At 35.7% G+C, this 20,891-nt stretch overlaps 1 protein-coding gene across 50 annotated transcripts in view; it reads right to left on the reverse strand.

Annotated features, from left to right (window-relative positions):
- Positions 1 to 20,891, reverse strand: part of trdn.L (triadin L homeolog) — a 374,840-nt gene that overhangs the window by 287,670 nt on the left and 66,279 nt on the right. For 48 of the 50 annotated variants that reach the window (XM_041562894.1, XM_041562885.1, XM_041562883.1 and 45 more), the window contains 2 exons: positions 11,867 to 11,926; positions 2,196 to 2,249 (listed from right to left, as the gene is read on the reverse strand). In XM_041562894.1, the coding sequence (XP_041418828.1) occupies positions 2,196 to 2,249; positions 11,867 to 11,926 (114 nt within the window). The remainder of the gene's footprint in view (positions 1 to 2,195; positions 2,250 to 11,866; positions 11,927 to 20,891) is intronic. The other 2 variants (XM_041562902.1, XM_041562899.1) reach the window with 1 other exon arrangement.

Consider the following 20,891-nt stretch of genomic DNA (forward strand, 5'->3'; position numbering starts at 1 on the left):
GATATGGGCTGCATGCAGAGTATAGGCTTGGCAGAGGTAACAGGGAATGGGTAAAAAAGGAAAAGGGTCCATTGTAACAAAAAATGTAGGTAGTAAGGTTAGACTTACCAATACTATCAGGGGGTCCAGGTGCTCAAGCCCCAGACCTTCAGCTCAGGGAGGCAATGTTAGAGATGTAGATTTCACAGCTATTCATCTATTTACACAGCTAGAAAAGTGTCGAGTAGTAGTACTTGTCTAGTTTTTTTTATATTCAGGATATGCTCCCTTATCCTTTCCTTAAAGGTTCAACTGGTTTGGACTACATATTGTTGAAAACACTTTGTACAGGTACAAAGATACACCACATTTTTTGAGTTACAATACTGAATTATATATTACCTATAATTAAACAACTTTTTTTATTACAAAAAGTATTTTCTCATGGTATAAATACATGTGTCTGCTTTGTATAATATGTAGTTTTATCTATTTTTACTTGTATTTTTCTATTTGTACTTGTACTTATTTCTTCTGGATAAACCTGTCACTAATGCTATATGCATTCTGATTGGTTAATCAGATCATTTCTCTGATTTGTGTATTTTCATTTAAATATCACTGGTTGCACAGAGTATCCCTAGCCTATGACTAAGTGCCAAGAAGGCACAAAACGTGTAAGGCCTCCCTCTGAGATAATAAAACTTTTTTTAATTTGCATCTATTTTTGGAGTGAAGTCCAGTTTTTGTGCCAGTCTACCATTGAAATCTACATGCATACAGAGTATGGTGGATTAGTGTGGTGAAAGTATGAGGAGCATTTCCATCAGCACAAGGCTGCACATCCCAATATGAGATGGGACCACAAGGACCTCAACTTGTGGTTGTGGCTCATGGGCCTGCAAAAGAATCTGCCCCTTCAGGCAGGTGCCAGTGGATCGGGACCCTCCAACCTGTCAACTGGGGCCAAACAAGGGTTTTGTTTCCAAGACAATTCAGGACACTACAAATGGCAGGCCATCTGTTGTTTCCGCTATGAATGCTCCAATTGCGGGGGGGCAATCAGCCAGCCTCCAAATGTTTCAGGAGAGCTAGAGCAACCTCAAAGCCCAGTGAGTTGGGGGAGTGAGGCTAGAGGGGATATAGCAATGGGCCTGCAGCTACCCTAATAGGGAAGATGCCCAGCTGTTGTGGGAGGGCTTCGCTGAAGGTTTCAGAATTCCATGCAAGGGTGTTGTGCCATTTAACTGTGGCAAGAATTTATAGTCTGTTTCACAATTCCCTGAGGTGGTGAGGGACAAGTTGTTTAAAAAAGTGGCCCTGGGGAGGTGGCTGGCCCATTTAAGAAACCTCTATTTACTCACTTTAGCATGTCCCCACTGGGAGTGGTCCCCAAAAAGGAGATGGGCAAGTGCTGACTCATTCACCCTGAAAGAAGTTCAGTGAATGATGCTATAAGCAAAGACCACTCCTCAGTTAACTACATATCATTTGATTCAGCTTTGGCCTTAGTCAGGGAAGCAGGCCCAGGAGTACAGATGGCGAAAGCAGACATTGTCAGCCTTTCGGCATTTGCCTGTTCACCTGTATTGCCATCGCTTGTTAGGGTGTAAGTTTGAAGGGGGCAATGCAGCGCCGGGGGTGGATGACGTGGGCCTTCCCTGTCCTGGCCATCTTAAATTGCAGGGGCTTTAAGATGTCACAAAAGACGCATACTGAAGAATCAGAGGCAGAGTGGTATTTATGGAGCCCGATGGACTGGGTTCAGATGAGGAAAGTGTGATGGGGTTTTGTTTCTAGTATGTCAATTTCTTCATGATGTTAAAATTGCACTTTATTGATATTCATAAAATTAAATGTGTCATTAAAGCTGTGGCCTTTTCAATTACAATACTGTTTTTATTGTGGGTGGTAACAACCAACATAGCGGGGTAAAGAAGAGGTGGTGTCATAGCCAGAGGTGGGTAGTTGTAAACATCCCCCATACCACATGGGCAAAAGTGCAAGTATTTTCTGTATGTGCCCTAAAGGTGTAAAAGTGTGCACCCCTTTGAGCTCAAGCACGTCTGTTTCTCCCTATTGTAAATTTATAATTTTAGGTAAGTTAAATACATGTTGCTGTTTTGTGACTTAACAGATAAATTGTTCTTTTTGCAGTTTACACTAAAGACAACCTGCAGTCCCTATACTGATATGAAATAGAAAAAAAAGGTTACCTTTGGTTTTCTTAACTGGCTCATCTTCTTCTACAACCTTGAGTTTTGGAATTGCTGTATCAGAATGAAAACAAATATATGTATTAGGCTGTGCAAATTACAGGAGGAGGTTATTAGCCCCAAATTATACACTGGATGACTTGCAAGATTGTAATTTTCCTACATTTGTAAAGTAATTTAAAACATAGAATTTTGAAGAACCAGAGAAATTAACATTTTCTATTTTCTACTAATTTGACTTTGTCAGAGTTGACATTTATTTAGTTACAAGCTACACCAAAATGTTAGGCTAGGAGACAGTATTAAAGGGATTATGTAATGATTTTTATGGTATAGTCTTTATGACTAAATTGCATTATCTACTTTGCAAGTAATTCATTTTACCAAAATTTTATGATTCTTTTCAATTCTTGAACCAATAAGTTTTTTAGTTGTAATATTGTGGTGTAAGCAGTCATCCCAGGTCATTTTGCTTGGTCATGTGCTTTTTATTTAGGGCAATAACACACAAATCGACTTATTGTGGCTACAAAATAGACAATACAGATAATTGTCTCTGCTAAGACACTACAGGGCAGATTTACTAAAGGGGGCGAAGTGGCCGTCGCTATTGATAATTCATCAGAAATTCCATCTGCAGGGACATCGCAAATTTACTACCAAGCATAGAGGATAATTCGCCAGCGAAAGAGGCTGTCACTAGCGTATGTTCACACCCTACCGCCAGGTGACTTTTGGCTCTGCACAAATTACTCCACAAATTCCCTAAAGTGTGAATTTTACTGAACGTTACCTCTTTCGCCAGAGTTTCCTTTGCCACCTTAGACCATGCCAACTAATAAAACAAAGCTACATCTACCTCAATCTTATGTCAGTGACATCATATCCTGTATGCTGGAAATTCATAAAAGTTGTAAAAAAAACGCTGGCTACTTTTACTTTTCTAAAGCTGAATTGACTAACTATTTAAGATTATTGTGTTAACATTTTTTTCCAGACATTTGAGGGGCATTCCACTTTTGTTTTAGGGTGGGCTTATGTCTAGGGCATTTGAGGATCTTTTTTGTCTTTATTATGGTTCCTTGGACATTTGTAATAAAAAGTGGCCACTTCAAGCATTTGCACCAACATCACTAATAAAGACGTCCATATGACTTTTATGTACCTGCCCTATTCAAATTGACCTAAGCGTAAGAGTACTAACAAAGTTTTGCTAGGCAGAAATGAACGCTAGCGAAACTTAGCTATGAAATGCTTGCACTGCCAAAGTAACGCTAGCAAAGAATTAGCGTAGTGGCAACGAATTTGCACCTGAAGTGAAGAAAAGTGTGGTGAAGTGATCACCCATTAGTGAATTTGCCCCCATGTGTGTTTTAGCAGAGACAATTATCAGTGTTGTCTATGGCAGGGTATTTTCTGGCATTTCAAAGCCATAACAATTAGCTGGCTGCAAGTAACACCGTGTTTCAAAACAATTAACATATGTCATTCTTTTAGAACTATTTTTTTCTGCTATTAAAATATTTTCATGTTACACAGATAAGCGAGAAAATTTTATGTGGAAATTTAAGTCGATTTTGTATATCAGCTTAGTAACCATAAGCAATTAGTTTTGGTCATTTAATGTAATAAAATAAAAGGATAGGTTCTTGTACTGATCAATTTTGTAAGCTCATGTGTGTACCTGCCCATTGTTGGTGACAATTTCTACTAGTGTCAAACCGTAGATCACAGTGGATATGTATAGAATATCTAAAATAAGTAGATACAAGAAAAACTCCCGGTGGGCCCAGATGTCTGTGGGCCCTCATGCTGCTAAACCTTTTGGCCTATGTCATGGCCATTCCCTATTTCTATGAGAACAAAACTAAAAAAATGGAATAATAGATTATAGTATGTAAAGAAAAGAGACTAGAGGTTGAGTGAGAAGAGGAAGAACAATAGTACTGAGAGTGGGCCCTTGGTCTAAGGTTTTTGGGTGGGCCCCTGGTGTCCCTGTCCGGCACTGCCTGTAACTCATAATATAATGAATGTCTGGTGACCTAAGTCAATGATACAGTCAAGTAGATGTCCATTTTGAGAGACAGTTCAGTTTTTTTTATCATTGCATATTACTTGGAATGAATACTTATACTAAATTACTAAAACTATCCACATGTTGGGACAATATTGGTGGGGTGTGCTTCTATTTAGCCACAGTAACGTTCAGGGTGTTTGGCGCAATGATGTATATTCAGTTTTGGTTCACAGTCAGCCTTTCAATTTATCCTACAAGTGTTAAGTTGGGTTGAGGTCAGGACCTTGTGCAGGCCAGTTAAAGGGGTTGTTCACTTTTGAGATAACTTTTAGTTTGATGCAGAGAGTGATATTCTGAGACAATTTGCAATTAGCTTTCATTTATCATTTGCGGTTTTTGAGCTATTAAGCTTTTATTCAGCAGCTTTCCAGTTTGCGATTTCAGCAATCTGGTTGCTAGGGTCCAAATTATCCTAGCAAACATGCATTAATTTGAATAAGAGACTGGAATATGAATAGGGTCTGGATTGAAATATATGTAATAAAAAGAAGCCATAACAATAAATGTGTAGCCTTACAGAGCATTTGTTTTTAGATGGGGTCAGTAACCCCCATTTGAAAGCTGGAAAGAGTTAGAAGAAGAAGTCAAATAATTCAGAAATGATAAAACATAAATAATGAAGACCAATTGAAAAGTTGCTTATTATTATCATTCTTTAAAATACTAAAAGTAAACATAAAGGTGAACAACCCCTTAATTTTTCAATCTCAACAAAATAATTTCAGATTCATGAACTCTAAAAGTGATGGGACTTTGTATTTAGCAGGTGGGGTTTGGTCAATTTGGGGGTATGTTTGAGTGTAACAGGGCATGGCTTGCATTGAACACACACACACACACACACACACACACACACACACACACACACACACACACACACACACACACACACACACACACACACACACACACACACACACACACACACACACACACACACACACACACACACACACACACACACACACACACACACACACACACACACACACACACACACACACACACACTGTAGATATATATCTCAACCCTACTACAGAAAATCATTGCTTTGTTTAGTACTAGAGAATAGTATTATCCTTCTACTGGAAGTTGTTCAGAAAGCATTGAATGATTGTCACACCAAAGCAGTTTAAGAACATTTGAGCCCTTTTTTGTCTTTCATTGTATAAAGTTTCTATTGAAAAAATCTTGATTTGTTTTAATAGCTGTCTGGATTTGGCATTCATCTCAGAGCTTTAGTGCAGCTGAATTCTTCAACTTCTATGTACAATCTTTCATTCATAAAATGCAATTATCATTATGGATTGAACTGTAACATCTTGTTTTGACTTTTTCCACATGATTCCTGTGTACAAGCTTGACTCTACAATTTATAAAATATTGAAGAATGGTTTGAGGAAACGCTGAATCTTGTTCTTTCACTTCTCAAATCATTTTAACCTCCTAATGACTCACAAAACGAATGCATCCATAAATGTATTTATAGTTCCACGGACAGGTCTTTTGTACAGAAACATGAAAAGATGTGTGGAATGCAGGATTTATAGATAATTCAAGTTAATTTAAAATGCTCTTTCTTTGCAAAAGTGTTTTGTTTCTTTATTGTTTAGCTTTTTAATATGTTCCATTAAAACAATGAAATGGAAAACAATATATTCTTTCTTCATATTACCCCTAGGAAATATATATTTGCTCATGAGAAATGAACAGTTTTCTTACAAGTGAAGTTAATTACCTCAGTTGTTAAAGCCTTAGATGTTTAAAAGGTCAACAAAATATCTCTGGCACCCAAATGAGTTAATCATAAATTATAAATGATGAAAATATGACATTTTCTAAGTAATTAAGACCTCCTTTGCAATTGTGTGGTTATGTCCATTTATGTTTACACAGAGAATGAATCTATTATAAAAGCAATACCCTAAGAAGTGTTTAATTAAATATTTTTTCATCTTTAGTTGGTATTTGATATTAATGGAACTCAAATAAATCCATGTTATTGACAAAACAATGGTAATGTTTGAGTTATTTATCAACAGATTTTATTCATGTGTTCTAAATGACAGAAACATTTCCTATGCTGGTTCCAAGTATTCATAAAAACATATCTCAGATTATTTGTTACTGCAACATTAAAGCCATTCTCACCTTGAATATCCATCACCTCTTTGTACATCAATTCTCATATTATGCCTTTCTAGTGTGCAGGCTTAGAAGAGACTTGTCTGACATAAGCAGGTTTAATGTTGCTATGACTATGTCAGCACTCTGCCATTTTTTCATCATTTTGTATAATCTACAAACACAAGTCTACAGAAAGCTAGTTATTACATGGGGAACTATTCTTTACTATCCCCCTCTAAGCATCTGTCTCTCTTCATTCTCCTTCATGCTAATACAGTATTAAGTCAGTGCATGCATTCCCCTGTACTAGGGACTATTAGAGCACAACAGGAGCCTAACAAAAATGAAGGCTCCCTTTAGCAGTGAAGATTTGTGCTTTAGAGGATGAAACCAGTAGATACTGATTTTCTTTTCTGCTGATTCACACCACATGCTTTTGGTTGCTTTCAGTTGACTAAGTTTTAGACTGACACACAATATATGAAAAAATTATAATTATTAATAAATTCTGATTCTCATTAGATAACAGCTCAGAAACCAGTGCATTCTGAAACAGAATTTAATGATCAGCCCTCTTGCATCAGCTTTTTTGATGGACAAAATTTTCTGCTTGATGATGTTTGGTGACCCCCTAAAACTTTTCAGCAGCTGCTTGGAGCTTCGGTAATCTGAGAATGAGACTGGTGGAGCGGCGCATGCGCAGATGGAGCAATATCCCAGTTTGCATCAACTGCAAACTGCATGTGCCAAAATGGACGTAAATTGACAAATCACTGGAGGAAGACACAAAGACCTGAAAAATGGTTGCTGTGAACTCCGATTCCTGAATCTGCACAAGTTAGGGGCAAAAAGTTAGGGGCATTTGCCCAGGGTAGCAGCTAGGCTGGGGGTAAGTATAGAGGGGGTCTATGTGGGGTAGGGGGTAGTGTTTTTTTTAATAAGGGGTTTGTTTCTCCTTTAAAGGGCAAGTCAACCCCAAAATAAAAAATGCCTAATAAAAGAAAACATAATTCTAAGCAACTTTCCAATATAGTTACATAGTTAGTTACATAGTTAAATTGGGTTGAAAAAAGACAAAGTCCATCAAGTTCAACCCCTCCAAATGAAAACCCAGCATCCATACACACACCCCTCCCTACTTTTAATTAAAATTCTATATACCCATACCTATACTAACTATAGAGTTTAGTATCATAATAGCCTTTGATATTATGTCTGTCCAAAAAATCATCCAAGCCATTCTTAAAGGCATTAACTGAATCAGCCATCACAACATCACCCGGCAGTGCATTCCACAACCTCACTGTCCTGACTGTGAAGAACCCTCTACGTTGCTTCAAATGAAAGTTCTTTTCTTCTAGTCTAAAGGGGTGGCCTCTGGTATGGTGATCCACTTTATGGGTAAAAAGGTCCCCTGCCATTTGTCTATAATGTCCTCTAATGTACTTGTAAAGTGTAATCATGTCCCCTCGCAAGCGCCTTTTTTCCAGAGAAAACAACCCCAACCTTGACAGTCTACCCTCATAATTTAAGTCTTCCGTCCCTCTAACCAATTTAGTTGCACGTCTCTGCACTCTCTCCAGCTCATTTATATCCCTCTTAAGGACTGGAGTCCAAAACTGAACTGCATACTCCAGATGAGGCCTCACCAGGGACCTATAAAGAGGCATAATTATGTTTTCATCCCTTGAGTTAATGCCCTTTTTTATGCAAGACAGAACTTTATTTGCTTTAGTAGTCACAGAATGACACTGCCCAGAATTAGACAACGTGTTATCTACAAAGACCCCTAGATCCTTTTCATTTAAGGAAACTCCCAACACATTGCCATTTAGTGTATAACTTGCATTTATATTATTTTTGCCAAAGTGCATAACCTTGCATTTATCAACGTTGAACCTCATTTTCCAGTTTGCTGCCCAGTTTTCCAGTTTAGACAGATCACTTTGCAAAGTGGCAGCATCCTGCATGGAACCTATAGTTCTGCACAATTTAGTATCATCTGCAAAAATAGAAACAGTACTTTCAATGCCCACCTCCAGGTCATTAATAAACAAGTTGAAAAGCAAGGGACCTAGTACAGAGCCCTGCGGTACTCCACTACAACACTGGTCCAATTAGAAAATGTTCCATTTACCACCACTCTTTGTAGTCTATCTTTTAGCCAGTTCTCTATCCAGGTACAAATACTATGTTCCAGGCCAACATTCCTTAATTTAACCAGTAACCTTTTGTGTGGCACTGTATCAAATGCTTTAGCAAAGTCTAAGTAAATCACATCCACTGCCATCCCAGAATCAAGGTCTCTACTTACATTCTCGTAAAAAGAAATTAAGTTAGTCTGGCAAGATCTATTACGCATAAAACCATGCTGGCACAAACTCATAGTATTATGATTTGCTATGAAGTCCAGTATCTTATCCTTTATTAACCCTTCGAAAAGCTTTCCTAATACTGACGTCAGACTAACTGGCCTATAGTTTTGAGGCTGAGAACGGGATCCTTTTTTGAATAGAGGCACCACATTAGCAATTCGCAGGTCTCTCGGCACTATGCCAGATCTCAATGAATCCTGAAAAATTAAGTAAAGAGGTTTGGCAATCACAGAGCTAAGCTCGCTAATTACCCTGGGATGAATACCATCTGGCCCTGGACCTTTGTTAATCTTAACATGTTCAAGTCTCTTTTGAATTTCATCATGTGTGAACCATGCATCATTAGTTGTATTACTAGAATTGGGAGTGTTAAGAAGGAAACCTTCACTTACTGGTTCTTCATTTGTGTATATTTGTGCAATATGTATTAGTTGCAAAATTTCAGTCATTTGCTTAACTTGTGGTTGTTACTTTTTAAACAATGTTGTAAAAGTCTTAGTTCCTCAGCAAAGACAGGTATGTAAATCAGCTGCCTTGCCTTACATTGCATCAACAGTCTGAGCCACCAGGGCAGAGAATAGAAAGGGACAGACAAACACTGCTTTCAATAGCAATACATAGCAAATAACTGAAAAAAATCGATATTTTGTAATGATTGTATATTGCTTAGAATTATGGTTTCTTTTATTAGGCAAATTTTTACTTTGGGGTTGATTTGCCCTTTGAACCATGTCCTTACAAAGATCCAAGATGGAAAAATACTGTCGGCACATTTCAAGGCCTGGATCATTAATGCTCTAAGGCTGTTAACAATCTCTGCTGGTACAGTAAATTTAGTATAAAAAGTACATCATGTTCAATTTTAAGACTAATTGAGTAATTTTTAGTAATTTTAGTACACACATCTGACAATTATATTGTGATTAGTTCATTAAATGTTAGTAAAATACATTTTTAAATATTTTATTTACTTTTATTTCTTTTAATTTTTTCATCTTTTTTTTTAATTTTAGGATATGCTTTTTTAAATTTGTACATATGTAGGAGGAGAGTAGCAATGCGATGTTTTCCGCGATCCGAAGCACGATTTCAGTGCAAAACATCAGCGTCTAATCTGTGACAGAAATAAGGTAAGTGAGTGCATTGTCAGATGGTGTTGCAGCGTTGATCCGACGCACCACGACTGTCGGACGCAGATGCTGCACGCTGCGTCTGCACCCGACAGTCGTGTCGCGACGGATCAACACTGCAACTTCATCCAACATTTCCATTACTTACCTTATTTCTGTTGCATGCGATTTGACGCTGGCGTTTTGTTGTAGTGCGTCGGATCACACCGAAAACGTCCACGTAGTCCTACCCTTATAGTTGGCATTCTCTTATATTTTATACAAAATACATTTAGATACAATGGAAGTGCTACTGATCCGGCCAGTCAATCAATGCACATTCCCTGATGCCCTGTCTAAGTAATTCAATAAATATGCAAGTGCATGTATTTTTTGTTACAAAGTTATGATCATAAATTGATAAGCCACCATACCACGTATATTTTAGGCCTGAGATGTAAGTGTTCATCTAGAAGTATACGGTTCCAGTTGTATGATTCATCCTTCAATGTGTATTAAGCAAATCAGCATTGGATGAAGCAAATCCTGACTATTCGAAGTTCCAGAAAATAGCTCACTTTCACATTTAACATGACATGTTTTACTCAAATCAAGAAGAAATGCCAATTTGATTTCTGATATATCTGTCCCCAAGTTTGCTTTGATTATTTCCATTTTAGACGCTTGCTGTTTTTTTTATTTTTTAACATCTAATTAAAAATATTTGTGAGTTTTTCTTTAATGAATACCAAGCTATTCGAGGTCCAAAGAATATTCTCTAACAATTGATTAATAGCAACTTTCGTGTGACTCATGTGAGTCACGTGCAGCTCCAATTCCTCTGCCAACACTATCCTTACATTTCCTTACATAATTCCAACCTGCTCTCAGCTTTTGTTGAGGGTTCTAAAATCTGTAGTTTAACAATTACAGAAGAATAACAGGCTGTGAAGGTAATATTTCAGAGATCTGACTTTGATGTTAGTCAGAGGTAAAGTATAATACAATGTATTAAATCCCTGCCAAAGACCAAAAGCCTTCAACTGCATTACTATTTTACTGGTTAAAGAGAGATTTAGGGGAAAATGGCACTGTAGTAAAATGGAAAGGGGCATGCAAACACATTAAACCAAAAGATGGTGGATCTTTTTGCACTTAATTTGTCTTTGTGTATTCTCCAGTGAAACATATTAGACATATGCAGAGTGATTTCAGGTATGTATGTATTTATTTATTATCTAGCACCACAATTCTACACAGTGCCTCACAAGGTGTAAACACAAACTAGGGAATAGTTCTATTAATAATTAGAAAATAAAAATAAATATATATGTATATGTTCTTAAATGCTTGGTGTTTAAATACACAGTTGGGATGAGGTCCTTGCCCTGAAGAGCTTACATACATGAAATGCACATGTTGACTATGGTTTATATTCAATGACACTACAACTCAGCACACTAGGATTTTCAAACTGATGGCAGCAGGTGTAGGAACTGCTGTTCCAGAAATCCTTCTTTCAGTGACATTTGATAAGGGCTTTTAGGATTATATATCAGGCTTAGTTGGTTAATCAGAGGTAGGTCTAAGCTCAGTGAGAAACATTCCATCATTCCATCCAAGACAGAGATGCCTAGGGAAAATTATCACCTATCACCTTGAAGTATTACCCTGTGCCTGTATTTTTCCATAGCCATCCTTCATTTTACAGATGAACTATATCTGCGCAGAGAAAAAAAAAACCCAAGAAACAAAATGCATATATATATATATATATATATATATATATATATATATATATATATATATATATATATATATATATATATATAGGTTTTACCCTACCCATCTAATATACTATCATAAACAATATGACACCAAAAAGATAACACAGTACATTTACTTTACCAACCAGAGCAATAAAAGAGGAGATCTAACCCATAAATAAACTTACTGATATTTTCTATATGTACTTTACAATACCTTTAGCTGTGGCCTTTTTCAATTTTTTTTCTTTTACTTCAGGTGTCTCTTTATGAATTACTGAAAATAAATAATATAGCAATTTGCATTAAATAAACGTCTTTGCTTATTTTCTCGCAATTTTCATTGAGATGGAAACAATTTCAGTTGTAATTGATCACAAAAGCTATGTATATATATATATATATATATATATATATATATATATATATATATACTATATATTCATACATATTGATACATAAGCTCTGCCCTTTAAACCAGTGGATAAAAGGGTAAACCACTAGAATTTTAGAACTGTGAATCAAACTGAACCGTTCAAAAGGCACATTTTCAAGTACTAATTATCTTCTCTGAATAAATAAATATTGATTATTCTACCTTGAATTTAATGTACTATGAGGATCATCAACTCTGTGCTCACTTTCGTTTGCTCAACTGGGGATGCAAATTGCTCCAGTCTCTAACTCTAAACAAAAATATGATAGCTTCAATTTTACAATATGAAAATGTTTTGTTGATATTAGATACCGTTCTAGTAAACACATAAATTGTGTTAAAATCAAATCAAGAGGTATAGCAAACCTATGACAGGCCAGACTTGTTTTTCCAGTCTTGATCTTATTGAGTCTCTTATTGAGACCTTATCTCCCATAATATACACATTGCGCACACATTTCTCAGACATGCAGCCTTGTCAGTCTCACTGCCTGTACTATTACTTAGTTCTAATTTTGAGGGCTTACACTTTCCCCTATAAGATGCAGTTGAAGCAAACTGTCATTTTATTAATTAGGGTTTCAGGAGGTTTCGTGTGGAATTTTCTGGCAATCAGTAAATCATATTACTTTAGGCAATATCCAAAGAAGTGCTAAGCACTTAGTAGTGACATGGTAAGGTGTGGGCAAAGATACTGTAGGCTATGATTATTAGATGATGACATAATTTTTACTGCTTTACTTGCAAGAAATTATTTCAGCCATGTGCTAATAAAAGCATTGCTGTATTAAACATCATGCAATAAAGGCTGAGAACAAAATTGAAGCAATCAAATTTAAGTGGGTGCCAATCAAAGGAAGAAGAGAAATGGAGCAGGACAACAAGATCAAGTGGAGGATGTTGAACAGAAATAGGAAGAGTGAATGGGGCCATGGTTCCAGAGAGAAATATTATTAAAATTGAATGTTATTAGAAAAGAAGAGACGATGGGAAAATAAACAAATGCGCACACAAACATACTAACTATATATATATCAATGATTTGCTTACAAAAGTAGATGAAGAAGGCATTATGTCTGCATCTTAACAGCTTTTTATTGTCTACAGATATCAATAACTCATGTTACTGAACTGTAGAGTTGTTAGAGTTGATGTTGGTAAGAGTTACAGTAAACCTGATAATTATATACAGTATAAAACAAAGTTCTGAAACAGGTAGATGGAAAGGGCCTATAACAGCTCAGCCTGGGAGAACATAAGAAGGGGAATGATCAAGGCTGACTGGAGATGAGAGGAAAAATGTTTTCACTGCATTATCATTTATCAGTTACATCTGTTACCCGGAAACTTGTTATCCAGAAAGATCCAAATTATGGGAAAGCTATCTCCTATTGATTCCTTTTAAAACAAATCATTCAGATTTTTAAAAATGATTTCATTTTTCTCTGTGATAATAAGACAATAACTTGTACTTAATCCAAACTAAAATATCATTAATCATTAATGGACTAGAACAATCTATTGGTTTTAATTCATGTTTAAATTATTTTTTAGTAGACTTAAGGGATGAAGATCCAAATTACAGAAAGGTCCCAAGCATTCTGGATAACAGGTTCCATACCTGTATTATTTGTGATATCACTTATGTTTCGCAAAGGGAAAGAAAGGGGAAATGGTACAATAAAGCAAAATCATTCACTGTAAACATAATGTCATTACTGTTTATAAGGAAATATATACCAATAGAAAAAAGTGTTAATATAGCACTATAACAGAAGATCATTTTGATATAATTTATGTAAGGAGAGTGTGAAACTTTGGTAATAGCCGTACTTGGCAAGTTTGAGCTATCCCTTGATGAAACTGTACAGTTCAGTTGGTTTGATATATTGTATGATGAACTGGCATCATCTGCTCTGATGGCAGTTATTAAGACTGAAATTTTGAATCATCAATTGCCCAATTTATGTTTTAGGCCCTAGTATTAGAAGTTGCTAAAAGCACTGCAATCCTTTCAAAGTGATCAGCATGAAGACTATGGTAACTGTGCTATTTATATTTCAAATGTTTCTTCTATAAAATAACAGTGTATTGTCTTTACATATACAGGTATAGGATCCATTATCCGGAAACCCGATATCCAGAAAGCTCCAAATTATGGAATGGCTGTTTCCCATAGACTCCATTTTATCCGGATAATCCAAATTTTCAAAAATGATTTCCCTTTTCTCTGTAATAATAAAACAGTAGCTTGTACTTGATCCCAACTAAGATATAATTAATCCTTATTGGAAGCAAATCCAGCCTATTGGGTTTATTTAATGTTTAAATGAATTTCTAGTAGATTTAAGGCATGAAGACCCAAATTACGGAAAGATCCATTATCCAGAAAACCCCAGGTCCCGAGCATTCTGGATAACAGGTCCCATACCTGTACTGAGATTATATGACCTCTAACAAAAAGAAAGTGTAGTTAACTATAAAGGATGCTTGTCCATATAAAACTATTTATTGCTGATATAAATTCATGCACAGGTCAATCTGCAAATCCACACAATTTAGCTGCCAAAGTACCCAAATTGCCGGTTCCCTGGATGCCTTACAACATCCATCTAATATCTGTGCAGGATGCCTTGGTTGTAGGCCTTTTATATCTCACATAATTGCCATGACCCAGGAATCACCCATACAATCTCATTCTAACCTAACTACTTAATAAAGTGTGTTATAATATTATTGTCTGAATGATACTGGCTACAGCTTTATTGTACATTTCAAACAGTACAAACCATCATAAAGACAATCAATCTACATAAATGTAAATATCATATTGAACACGGTTCAGAGGATATGCCCAACCAATATTACTTAACTCTCCATCTGTTAAAGAAATAATTTTCCAGAACTCACAACATTCACAACAGTGGTCGCTAGTGTTGGTAGGTTTCCCTAAACCTAAGATGGGTACCCTTCCACCCTCCAGGTCTAGCTCCATTCCTCAATCAAACTGACCTATATGTTTCCATGTGAAGGGGGAGAGAATGGGTCATACTGTCATACTGACCCTCCAGCAATGATATGTGACATGTGTGAGAGACTTGTTCTGCTATTTCAGAGTTCTGCTTGTCAAATAACCAGGTTATGCTAATAAAGAAGTGCCCTCAGCTTTTTGTCTCTTCTTGACATTCAACAGACAAAGTAAGGTAAATGGGTGTTGCTGGAGATTATTTTTTTGAGAAACTGGATCTGAAAAGTATGCTAAAAACCTTACATTTTTAAATGGATGACATCAAGGGGCAGGCAATAATGTTTAGTGGGAGGTCTATGAGTAGTTGGTGATTGGCTGATCACTGTGTCATTCAATGCAGAGTTCTGTCCAGATCTTCTAAATCAGAAAATTGGGCAGGCAGTTTTGACCAAGCCAACCATTACAAAACCAAGTTGTCTGGGATTGGTGGTAACCCTAAATGTGGCCATAGTGCCAATATAAATTTAAGACTTAATATGTAAATCTAAAACTAGTTTAAGTAGAGTGCAGTGTAATGAAATATTTTTCTGTTCCTTTGTGGCCTGCTTTATGCTAACTTCACAGTTTTCTACGAATTAGCTTAAAATAACATGCTCATTAGCTAATACCGCATTAGCTAACAATTAAGTTGCCATCATAGATTGGCAATTTATATATGTTGTACAGCTATGGTATAGCAGAAATGTACAGACTAAATGACTATAGAAAGAAAGCTATTAGATTTAAACTTTCAGTAAATTTTAAGAGCCAGTGATTATTACATTTTCCTTTTGTGATATTTTAGTTTTCAAATCCATAGATTTTGTATACATGTGAATGTATTATATGTGTCTAGACATTTTTTATTCCATTTTCATTTTTTCCCAGCCAGCCCAAGGGCTCCATATTCCTTTTCATTCCTCTATTCATTTCACAGGGAAATTAATTTATTTGATACTGACTCGTACAAAGGGCATTATTAAAAGAAGGCTTTTCTCTGAAGACTTACTTCTGAGGCATTGAGTCTGCAATATCTGACATTTACATTTCAGTATTGTAAACTCATATTGAATTTGGGTTCTTTATTTTTATACAGTATGATTGATTATGAATTGCTATTTTGACATTTGCAAAATAATGACATAATAATTTCCAACATAAATTGGTTGAGTACTCTGACAATTCTTGCTTTGTTAGTTTTTTCTCTGTGAAGAACTGATAAATATACTTTGAGATTTGATTTTCAAGAATTTTTTAAAAACTTGTGACTTAATAAAGAAAAGAACATAAAAATTGCATGAAAAAACTTGGCAAGGAAAGCTGGTCAGTTTCTATAGAAGTCAATGGGAATTTAATCACAAAAATTCTAGCTATTTTATTTTTCCCCAGTATATTGAAACAGTTTCAATTTGTCTAATTGAAATTAAATTGTATTATTTTTTTGATTGTGCCTTCAGGGACAATTCTGTCCCACAGGAAAAAAATGCAAGTGTTTTTTCTGGTTTTTTTTTTTCTCCTCAAAATTGAAAATTTATAAAACTGTCCCCATGTGTGTACCATGTTTCCATGCAACCCATCACTAAACACAGATTTAATTAAAAAAACTCAAGTGTGCATTTTTAAGATCAAATCTGCCCTGTGCACACAATGACAGGCAAATCCTATTTATGCTACACATGGGGAGGAGCACATTGGCCATGTGTGAAATAGCCCTAAAGACATGCTGTTTGAAATATGCTCAGGAAAATATCAGAGCCACCACCCACTAAAGTAATCCAAACTGCAAAGTACTTATACTGGAGATTCTCAGGCTGAAAACCCACTAGTGTAAGAAACAAATTACACTCAATAGCAGGCAATAAGGACTGTTTCAGGTGCTTCTTGGCAGGCTGAAATACACTGTTGGAGAAATGCCCTGTGGGCCTTCAGCATAAATGTTTGAAACAATTATGTTTTCTTCTACTGATGCATGGCTTAGGAAAAAAAAGATACAGAGGTACCAATGGGCGAATCTGTCCGTTTCACGTCACCGAAAAATTCTCGAAATGTCGAAAAAATTTGTGAAATGTTGAAAAATTCACAAAACACATTGAAGTCAATAGGTGTAAAAATTATTTTTAAGACCGACAATTTTTTTGTGCGTGACAATTTCGACAAACAACTATTTTTTTTGTCTCTGAAAACTTTTTGCTGACAAATTTTTGCCGCAGTTTCGCAAAAACATTAGTGAATGGCAAAACGTGGAAATGCACAGTGAATCCATGCCTATCAAATAAATTTGCCCATCACTATACAGGGGTACTCAGAAATTATTTTGTAATTTGAAAACTGTCTATGAAAGTGTAACACACGCACTAATTAGGCATTTGTATTTGTACCCCTTTAAATGTCAGTCAGTCAGTCAGATATAATTACCACTTTGTTGATACAGTGATATGCTGGAATGTTTTTGTTGCATTGCAAAAGAAAATATTATTGTAAGCCACATATATAATACATGTAGTGTATAATATGTATACTATAATACATATAGTTAACATTTTAAATTAACTTTAGAACAAAATTTGCTACAGACTTCATAGTTTATCAGATTACAGAACCAATGTAGCAGAAAACAATTTCCTCCAGCCAATATTCCAATTTCCAAAATGCCTATATTCTGTTATTTTCCTTCTTCACAAGTCTGCAAACTAAGGGGCACATTTACTTAGGGTCGAATATCGAGGGTTAATTAACCCTCGATATTCGAATATCAAAGTCGAAGGATTTACCGCAATTCGTTCAATCGAACGATCGAAGGAAAAATCGTTCGATCAAACGATTAAATCCTTTAAATCGAACGCCGAAGTACTGGGTCGAAGTTTTTTTTAAAGAGACAGTACTTCGACTATCGAATGGTCGAATAGTCAAACAATTTTTAGTTCGAATTGTTTGATTCGAAGTCGTAGTCGAAGGTCGAAGTAGCCAATTCAAAAGTTTTTTTCCCAAATTTTTCCAAATTCCAAATTCAACGGTTTTTTTATTCTATTCCTTCACTCGAGCTAAGTAAATGTGCCCCTTAATGTATAGAATTGTGGGAATATGACATTTTCACTGGAAGAAAGCTGGCTACCAGTGATGTGTGGGTTGGCCACCAGAAACCTGTTATCCAGAAAGCTATCAATTACAGGCCGTCTCCCATAGACTCCATTATAATCAATAGCTCAAATTTTTAAAAATGATTTTCATTGCTGTAGTAATGAAACTGTATTTTGTACTTGATCCCAACTAAGATATAATCATTCCTAATTGGATGCAAAACAATCCTATTTGGTTTAATTAATATCTTAATTATTGTTTAGTGGACTTAAGGTATGGAGATCCAAATTACAGAAAGATACCTTATACGGATTCAATCATTGTGGTTAAGAGGTACCATACCTGCACAAATATACCTTTAAAAAAGCATGTGAGGGGAAAGTGAAGCTGTACTATTCAGAGAGACATAAACAGTTCTAAGAAAATTCCTGGAATGCTTGGTTATACATAGCAATGAAAGGGTAACAGAATCTCTTCTGGAGCAAATATGTTGCTGATGTAATATCAGAGATACTAAGGAGGGACCACATAGGCTGATCTATATTTGTTTAAACTATATTAGAGAACCCGATTAACTTAAGGTATGCTTTGCTTTAGAGCTGAAACATGAGACTAGAGATATACCAGTAGAATTTAATAAATATTGTAAATCTCTGAAACCCCATAGCAAACTAAATTGACTAATAAATGCTACTTATTGGTTATTGCTAATTGGTTACTATGAGTTACTGTTGTTTTTTTCTGAACTATCAATATTTGGGACTTAAAATACATTATAAATAGGAATTGATACATGCAAAGTATCAGGAATTCAAACATTCTAGACACAAGATTGCATGTGCACTCACTCGCAATAACCCTCTATGTGGTATTCTAAATTCTGCAATGCAAAATCTGCAAAACTGGGGCTCATCTATGAACTTAATGCAGCACAGAATGATTCACAGTAAAAAAAGCAGGAATAAAGCAGGGCAAGATTGTCGTATTTTCTGTACAAATGTAATCTTGGTGGTGGAAAAAATATTCACTAAACAGTTACAACAATTTGCCGTTTTATATTTGCAAATTTACACTCAACAATATCTTGGCATACAACCACACACAGTGGTCAAGCTCACACAAACACCTATCTCAAATATTTGCAAATAGCTCAAACGAGCTATTTGCAAATATTTGTGCGCAATCCACGTCTCATCGATATTCACCAATATATGAAAGACAGGCTCAGGGCAAAAAAGCATTTAGGGGAAAACGTGCAAAACAACCATATGTTAGTAAATATGCACTGGGCAAAGTTGATTTGAATGCGCTCACATGTGGAAACACCCTCTATGGAGTGTTCTGAGCTGCAATCTTATGGGATCACAATGGCCTTCTGCATACGCATAGAGCAGGCATGGTTTCTGGCGGATTGTGGAACAATAGTCTCCTCTATGTAGTGGTCTGATCTGCAATGTCACTGTTCAATAACCCATGCATATAGTTTTAATATTTGTAAAGAAAGAAAGGAAAAGGGTATATCTATCTATATTGATACTATAGAATTGGCTTCTGTAAATAAAACACCACTACCCAGCAGGCACTATCTACACTAGTTTTAAAGAGTCATGTATTAACATTTCTATTGCTAAGCACCATGTTGAATGATGTATTTTTACAGTTGTATGCGTTTTCTGTGTTTTTAAAATAATGCATCTTATAACATGATTCATAATAAATGCACCTCTACTGAGAAGCAGCATATTGCAACATCCTCAAAAAGTAACTACTTATCAAAACCAAAAGTTTGACATCCCTTCTCTAATGAATATGCAGGCATGAAGAAAAAAAGTCTTGAATATTGTTTCTGCTTATCATTTTAAAAGGCACTATATTAACCCTTTAAGTGCCAGCAGAATTTCACATTTTGGTTACGCGAAATGCCAGCCGTTTTTGAAACATTTTGTGCTCTCTCACTTTAGGGGCATTTTCTGAGGGGAAACCTATAGTTTACCTAGGAAAACTATACATTGTTTTTTTCGGTAGAAACTGAGCTTTCTAAATCTGCCGGAGTTTTCATGTATTTCCACCTGTGCAAAAAAATTTATAGTGCTAAATACCAAAAAAAAATGAAAAATTACCATTTTTCATCGTATATCAATTTATACCAGAAAAATATTTCATTTTAGGGATGAAAATCCAACTGATTTGGAAAGCCTTATGTCTCTCGAACGTGCCAATACCAGATATGTATAGTTTTAGGGAGATTTAGGATTTCTGTACAGAAAAAACTCCCGGCAGTATATTACAGAATTTTGAAAGCACTAAGGCAGAAAACGGCATGCTTTAGATTCCAAGGCAAAAAATCCTGAAACCGTAGGTTTACCCCAGAAAACCATACATTTTTGAAAAGTACACATTCTGCCGATTACAAAATGGGTAACTATGTCTCTCTACTCCCAACTACCAAACATAAAAGCTTGTCTGAAAATAGCGGTTTTTCAAAAAAAAATTCAAAATTCTGAAAAATCATGTCAAAGGTTTTATTTTGCTGCTCCGCATATCCCAAACTATATTAGGTACCAAGAAAAAGCACCTGAAATATGATTGCCAGGGGTCCACTGAACAGTTTGATACCCATTATGCATAGGTTTACCAAAGTATCTGGCATTTAGAGACACCAATATGAAGTTAGCACATCCAAATTGATCAGGACTTTACTTCAGCTACTGAGAAATCAAC

This window comes from Xenopus laevis, chromosome 5L (assembly GCF_017654675.1).
Source record: "Xenopus laevis strain J_2021 chromosome 5L, Xenopus_laevis_v10.1, whole genome shotgun sequence".
Classification (NCBI taxonomy): Eukaryota; Metazoa; Chordata; class Amphibia; order Anura; family Pipidae; genus Xenopus; species Xenopus laevis.